Source organism: Lactuca virosa, chromosome 4, assembly GCF_052849685.1.
Source record: "Lactuca virosa cultivar CGN04683 chromosome 4, Lactuca_virosa_CGN04683_v6, whole genome shotgun sequence".
Classification (NCBI taxonomy): Eukaryota; Viridiplantae; Streptophyta; class Magnoliopsida; order Asterales; family Asteraceae; genus Lactuca; species Lactuca virosa.
The window spans coordinates 56,717,241-56,724,555 of NC_136429.1; the positions used below are offsets into that span (position 1 = coordinate 56,717,241).

At 38.6% G+C, this 7,315-nt stretch overlaps 1 protein-coding gene across 1 annotated transcript; it reads left to right on the top strand.

Moving 5' to 3' along the window:
* Nucleotides 1-4,527: 4,527 nt before the first annotated feature.
* Nucleotides 4,528-6,640, top strand: LOC145104424 (phenylacetaldehyde reductase-like). The gene is made up of 6 exons (XM_079041673.1): nucleotides 4,528-4,781; nucleotides 5,160-5,329; nucleotides 5,445-5,636; nucleotides 5,759-5,924; nucleotides 6,059-6,245; nucleotides 6,329-6,640. Exons 1-6 carry the CDS (start codon nucleotides 4,664-4,666, stop codon nucleotides 6,474-6,476), a joined length of 981 nt encoding a protein of 326 aa, XP_078897799.1. The 5' UTR covers nucleotides 4,528-4,663; the 3' UTR covers nucleotides 6,477-6,640.
* The last annotated feature ends 675 nt before the right edge of the window (nucleotides 6,641-7,315 follow it).

Below are 7,315 nucleotides of genomic sequence, written 5' to 3' on the forward strand. Positions count from 1 at the left end.
ATTGGATATGATATCCTAGTAGTTGTATTATGTTGAGTATGAGTTGGTTACGCATGCTAGTTTGATATGCTAGAGGGTAGGTCTGTAGGACTACCTGTGATACTGATTGATTACCTATATGTGCATTTATCTGTTACATGTCGACATGTTAAGTGAGATGGGTTGAGGTTGTACTGCTCCGTGCGGTAGCCAACAAACCCCATAGTATTCCAGATATGAGCTGAGGGCCCGGTAGGCATTCCAGACTCATACTGAGGACTTGGGAGCATTCCAGATACGAGCTGAGGGCCCGGTAGGCATTCTAGACTCGTATTGAGGGCTCGGTGGCAATCCAGATGTGAGCTGAGGGCCCGGTAGGCATTCCAGACTCACACTGTGGGCCCAAGGGTATTCCAGTCTGTAAAGCTGTGGACCTGTTACGTGCTGTTCTGTTCAGTTTGTTATGATATGTTATTGCTGACATGGTTATGTGGATTGTATGTGTATCGGTATTTTGGGGGTAACTCACTAAGCTTTCGGGCTTACCGTTTCAGTTTATTGTTTCAGGTGCATCAGAGGATCGTGGCAGGGCAAAGGCGTGATCGTACAGCTCCTCACTTTTTATGACTATGTTTCTGTGATACTCTGATATTCTACATTTTAAAAACAAGTTTGTAATAACTAATGGTTTTTGGGTTGTTTAAAAAGTTTTAAATTGGCTTGAATTTTTGGGTGTTACACATTCCTAAGGAATTTTCCTAAGGAATAGGCACGAAGTCCATCGCTGCCCAAGGTTTATACTACAAGCACTAACAAACGTCGATCCCCACATACTGATCCTATACAGTGATCTTACTAGATCTAGCCTAAAGGATCGATATGAACAACCAACTGACGAAACTGCTTCGGAAATTTCCTAGCAGCAAACGAGGATCGATAAAGACATCAAATGAGAGGAATGGAATAAGTTTCACCACGAACCTTCATTCGTAAAAGAAAGAACCACAAGACAATTAAGTCAGGGGTAGTTATCAATGCCTAACCGTGGTCCGAATATCGTGAGATATTTTACCCCCAGACTCACCCTATCCAGCATCGAACTTTGCCTAGCAGTGATCTGAATATCGTGAGGTATGTTACCCCCAGACTCACCCTATCCAACATCGAACTTTGCCTAGCAGTGATCTGAATATCGTGAGGTATTTTACCCCCAGACTCACCCTATCCGGCATCGTGAACGGAAACGCTGACTCATGAAGCTCGTCCGATCACTTCATAAAAGAAACAAAGACTCCAAAGCTCTTCAAAATAAAAAGTATAGGGAAAAATACTAATAAAGTACCCCCGTATGCTCCCGTACCCCGACATGTATTAGTGTCAAAAAGAAGAACTATCGGATGAAGACATAGTTCAAAAACACCTAATGAACATATAGTTCGAGAACACCTTATGAACGTATAGTTCAAACATACCTACCGGTTACGAGTCTGCTAACGTTCCACTGGACTATCTAGAGTAGTCTGTGGTCGTTGTCTATACTCTGCTAGATGACTAGATCATCTTAAACATCGATACCTCTCATCAATTTTTATTTCATCACACTTCATCTAATTCATCTACCCATGTATTACCCAACATATTTGTAGATAGAAATACATATAAAGTTTAAAAACCTATATAAATCATTCATTCATCATCCATCTCAAATAATTAAGCAATATATATTCACATAGCACGTATTTTATATAAAATACTTCATATCTATGTGTAAGATGAAAGTGACTATACACTCACTTGATTTAACGATAATCGGGCAGCACTTCGTTTCCTGAAACAATCGTTTTCGATAAAACCGGGATGTTTTATTGAAAAACGGGCCCTGCAAGGGTGGAGCTTCAAACCGAAAAGATAAATTTCTCGGGCTTCTCGGGCACTTCGGGACGTGTTTCGGGTGTTAGAAATGATCTCGGGGTTTCGGGGGAAGTTGAAATAAAAGAAATATTGATTTAAGGGTGAAAAATGAGAATTTTCCAACTTTAGTCGGGAGGGTTCACACCCTCCTATTTATGGCATGCGAGAAGACTTAGGCCGAAGGAAAGGAGGAACACGCGTCGGACTCGCGAAGGCTGCACGCATCGGATGCGAAGGCGAGGCACGTGGCTCGCTTCGGACCTGCCACCGATGCGAGGCGCGTCGTCTTCTTTCTTACTGGGCCGCACCTCCGGTCGAATCAGCAGGTGACACCCGTTGGCAGCTGGCTTCGGATGCGCATCAGATCGGACACGGGGCAAGATCCGGACGAGGGTGACGTGGCCGAAGTTGGGCCATGTGAAATTTCTCGGATTTCGTGTTTTTCTTGATTTTTGAGCCAAAACTTCTAAAATCCATAATTTTCGCATACGGGCTCCGTTTTTGACGTTCTTTATATGCACACGTAGGTAAAATTACACTCTACAACTTTCGTTTAGACTTCGTCGGCTAATTTTGACTTTAATTTTAATATTATTATTTTTAACAGACCGGGACAGGAAATCCGTTAAAAATTCATAACTTCTTCATCTGACGTCCATTTTCATCTGTCTTTTTACCGTTGTACTACTATTGACGAGACCTTCGATTCTCGTTTAGGTTGTGTTGGCTAAAAATAACTCGATCTAAAATTCGAGTTTTTAGCTGTCTACTGCTAAGCTGACACTTAGAAAAATCATAACTTCCTCATACGAAGTCAGATTTGGACGTTCTTTTTATACATACTCTCGGTTTAACGAACACTACGACTTTCGTTTAGATCACCAAGGCTAAAAAGTAGTTTATCAAAAACTCACTTTTTACGTCATTCGGCACCGTGCCGGTTTTGTCGTGAAACTTCGACAGGTCATAACTTCTTCGTTATAACTCGGATTTCGGTATTCTTTATATATCCGGAATCCTTATCACGACCACTACAACTTTCTTAATAGATATCGGCTTTATCTAATATTTATTTTCGACGCTCATTTTTATTCTTAATTAATAAAATCCTAATAATTAAGCACAAAACACATAATAATCACATAAATCCTCTTCATTTCTTCAAAATGAGTTACAAAGGTTGACCTAGACTATTTCATCATCATTAATGCCTAGCCTAGAAACACGGGTGTTACACGGAAGCACCTCCAACATGGTGGACATCGGAGGAAGAGCATGCGTTGGCGGTGGCGTGGTGCGGTACTTCAAAACAACCAACTATGGGGAACGATATGAAGAGAGTTGCTTTTTGGGATGCCGTAATCGTCAAATTCCGCACAATTTTGAACAAGGGTGACACATATCGCAATAATGATATGCTTAGTGGCAAATGGACTCAAATTAGCCGGAAGTGCACCAAATTCAATTTCATATACAACAAACTTTCTTCGCAATGTCAAAGTGGTGCCAATGATTTCGATGTGTTTAGAGCCGCGAGGGAGGAATATCACGTGCAAATGGGGCACATACTTGAGTATGAAAAAGTATGGGACATAGTGAGGAAATATCCAAAATGGATGAAAACGCCAACATCATCGGAACAACAATCAAATAGGTCTCGTGGTTCGGGTTCGGTTGACGTTTCCGACGGACACACGAACATCGACCTCAACGCGGACACCGATGAGATCCCGGTCGAGTTTGATGACATCGAGGAAATCTCTCTGCCACGACGACCGATGGGGCGCGACAAAGCCAAGCGCGCGCAACGACATGCGCAAGAGAATGAAAGTCGACTTCGAGAGCACGACGAAATGAAAAAATAATTCGACGCCCACACGGAAATCGCAAATAAAAGATATGAATTGCAACGGGAGCATTTGGATTTCCTTCGTAAAGAAGCCGAAGAAGATTGTATATCGAAGGATTTGACAATTCTTACGACAAACGAAGAAAATTTACCGCCGAGACGAGTTGAAGTGATACGGAGGATGAAGGCAAAGATCGAGAGCAAATACTTGGACGAATAATAGTTTGTCGGTGTTTTTTTTTTAAATTATTAGGACTATCGTGTGTTATTTTTTTTCAATGTTTTTTTTGGTTTGTATGGTATTTTTAATTTACTATTTAATAAAATTATGTTTTATTAATTTATATGTTTTTTATAGATATATGACATAAAAAACGAATTAGAAATATATGAAGTAAATAAAAAAAATAAAACAAATTAGAATAATAGAAATTAAAAACATTAAAAAAAATAAAAAAAAGAAATAGAAAATAGAATGTGTTATCTCATGTTATTTGGTGTTGCCCATTTCCACCTTTTGTGTTATAACACAAAATTGTGACTAAGATAATGAGTGGATAATTTATGTTGCCCATTTCCACCTTTTGTGTTATAACACAAAATTGTGACTAAGATAATGAGTGGACAATTTAGATGTGATAACATGTTGCCACACCTAATAGTCTATGTAATAATAATACGTTGCACCTAATAGTATTAGTTAGTGCTTGATTTCTTCTATCCAAAGTGTTACATATGAACGCCACGTGGATCATTCGGACTCTTTCCTGACTTGTCCAGACATCCCTTGGAATTAACGATCAAAATTCAGATTGATTCTTCCAATCCATACACAAAAATACAAAGCATCACTCTCCACTCTCATACTTATTATGCTCGAGTGTCCAACACCTATCAACTACCAAACTCATTGATTTCATAGAGATGAGCGGAGAAGGCAAGGTAGTTTGTGTTACTGGGGCTTCGGGATACATAGCTTCATGGCTCGTTAAGCTCTTGCTTCAGCGTCGCTACACTGTTCATGCCACCGTTCGCTCCCTTGGTCAGCATCTACTTCTTTCGTAATTAGACTTTTAATCTGTTATCTTTCATTTATCGATCAAATTCTTTGTTTATGCAAGCTACATCGGAGCTGTTTTAGGTCTAGTGAGCCCAATTCGCTATTGAAGTTTAATATTATTCTCTAAGTTCGAGTCCAATGGCTGTTACATTGATTTTCCCTAAAAAATTGACTGAATTCCATCTAGCAATTCCCATAATTGTTTGAATTTATCGGAAAATTTTGTGATAACTGCAATTGCAATGCTCAAGATAATATAAACTTGACTGATTCCCAACGACTTTGACCTCAAAAGCTATATATCGATCGGACTTAGACTTTGCATCATAATTAAACTGGTTCCATTCAAATATGCTACAGATGATCCTAAAAAGACTGAACACCTACGTGCTCTTGATGGAGCTAAGGAAAGGTTATCTCTGTTTGAAGCTAACTTGACTGAAGAAGGATCTTTCGAGTCCGCTGTTAATGGCTGCGATTGTGTCTTTCATACAGCATCTCCTGTTCTGCTTTCAGTGTCTGAACCACAGGTTTTTTTTACCCTTTCTTTTGCTCTCAAATTTCCATCCCTACATTTTGTTAGGATATATTGCAAGTTCCTAACTTATCATTTGGTTGAAACTGGTATAACTTTTTCTCAAATAGGCACAATTGTTAGAACCTGCAGTGAAGGGGACACTTAATGTCCTTAAATCAGCTGCAAAAGTTCCATCTCTCAAAAGAGTGGTCTTGACATCTTCCATGGCTGCAGTTATGTTTCCTGCAAAACCTCTGGAGCTTGGTGATGTGATGGATGAAACCTGGTTTTCAGATCCAGAAACATGTGAGCAAAAAAAGGTACAAGTCTTTTAAAAACTTTCATGTGTTTCAAGTTATCATCAAAGATTTAGTAAACCTAACTAACTTTTCAAAAAAAAAAACATATCTTTACATTTCCCTTTCCCTTTTGCATTTTACAGTTATGGTATGCCCTTTCAAAGACCCTGGCTGAGGATGCTGCTGTAAAATTTTGCAAAGAGAAAGGTTTGGAGTTGGTGGCTATAAACCCTGGCTATGTCATCGGTCCTATCTTACAACCAACTCTTAACCTCACTTCTGAGGGCATTATGGGCATGATTAAATCCGGTAATTGTATCCTACAACTAATATTTATATGCATGATCAATTCTTTTCTGTAAATAAAGTTTCTAAACAAACTCAAATCCTTGAAATGTACATTTGCTATGGAAACATGATACATAGAGACATAATATATGCAGGAAAGGAAGTATTCCCAGATGGAATTTATAGACTTGTTGATGTGAGAGATGTTGCTACTGCTCATATTTTAGCATTTGAGAACCCCCAAGCAAATGGTAGATACTGTTTGGTAGGTGAAGTGATTCGCTCTTCTGAGATCATGAAGATTTTAAATAAACACTACCCTGTTCTTGGCCATTCTGAAAAGTAAGTATCTAATCCTGTAAATATACATATAAACAATCTATTTAGGGCCAATAATTGTGTTTTTTTATTTAAATTTTTGATAGGTATAAAGACGGAAATGGTGGTGAGCCTGTACCTTACACTGTATCGAGGGCAAAAGCGGAAAGTTTAGGCGTTGAATTTACTCCGTTGGAGGTAAGCATCAAGGATACTGTTGAAAGCCTCAAAGAGAAGAACTTTCTGAGCTTCTAAAACACATGATGATGTTCAATGTTCATGAAAACTTGGATTCTATTTAAAGGAAAACTTGTAGTCTATTTGATTCTCTAGCATGTTAATGTGTAAACAGTTGATTTATCAGTGTACTCCCTAAGTTTGTGAAAAATATTTGATAAAAATCATCTTTTTTGCATTCACTCAAGCTAACAATTGATGCATGTATAACATTCTCAGGCATTCACTCAAATAGACAGCTAATTTCAACAATTAATTTTTGAAAAAACTATCAACAAGGAATGTAATTACTTACAAACATGCACCAAACAAGACCAAGTGGTTCATAAAGAAACTCAAATGAATGTCAAAATTATTGACTTGAAACACCCCTCGCGTGCATTGGTTCACCATGCATTTCTATCTTTAAGTTTATGCCCTTATGCTGTTACACATATTTAATGTTTCAGTTTTCTGACTTTGTCTTGTAAGTAGTGGGTAGTTTAGTTAGTAGTAGAAGTCATGTGGCACTAGAAAGAGTGTCAAGACTAAGCATACGTTGCTTGCAATCAAACAATGGGAGGAATATGTTGCTTCAAACAATGGGAGGAATATGTTGCTACTGTGCTCGTAAATTACTTACAGGAGCACAAGAATGGTAGACAAATGATGTGTCCAAATACCCATTAGCAAAACGGAGTCTCTAAAGAAAGAACCATCACTTAGCTGATGTATGTGATAGTACGATACCTGAAAACAATATTTTTGGAGGTTTCTAGGCAGAAACTATGAGAACCGCTGCATATGTGATCGCTAGGATTCCTCAGCAAGGCCAATATGTGTCCCCATTTGAAAATTTGTTGAACATCAAACCCAAT

What these genes read in the sequence shown, in the direction of transcription:
- LOC145104424 (XM_079041673.1), top strand. Translation starts at nt 4,664, where the DNA reads ATGAGCGGAGAAGGCAAGGTAGTTTGTGTTACTGGGGCTTCGGGATAC. An exon ending in TTTCAGTGTCTGAACCACAG is followed by an intron (nt 5,330 to 5,444) that starts GTTTTTTTTACC and finishes TTTCTCAAATAG; the next exon opens with GCACAATTGTTAGAACCTGC. An exon ending in GTTCTTGGCCATTCTGAAAA is followed by an intron (nt 6,246 to 6,328) that starts GTAAGTATCTAA and finishes AATTTTTGATAG; the next exon opens with GTATAAAGACGGAAATGGTG.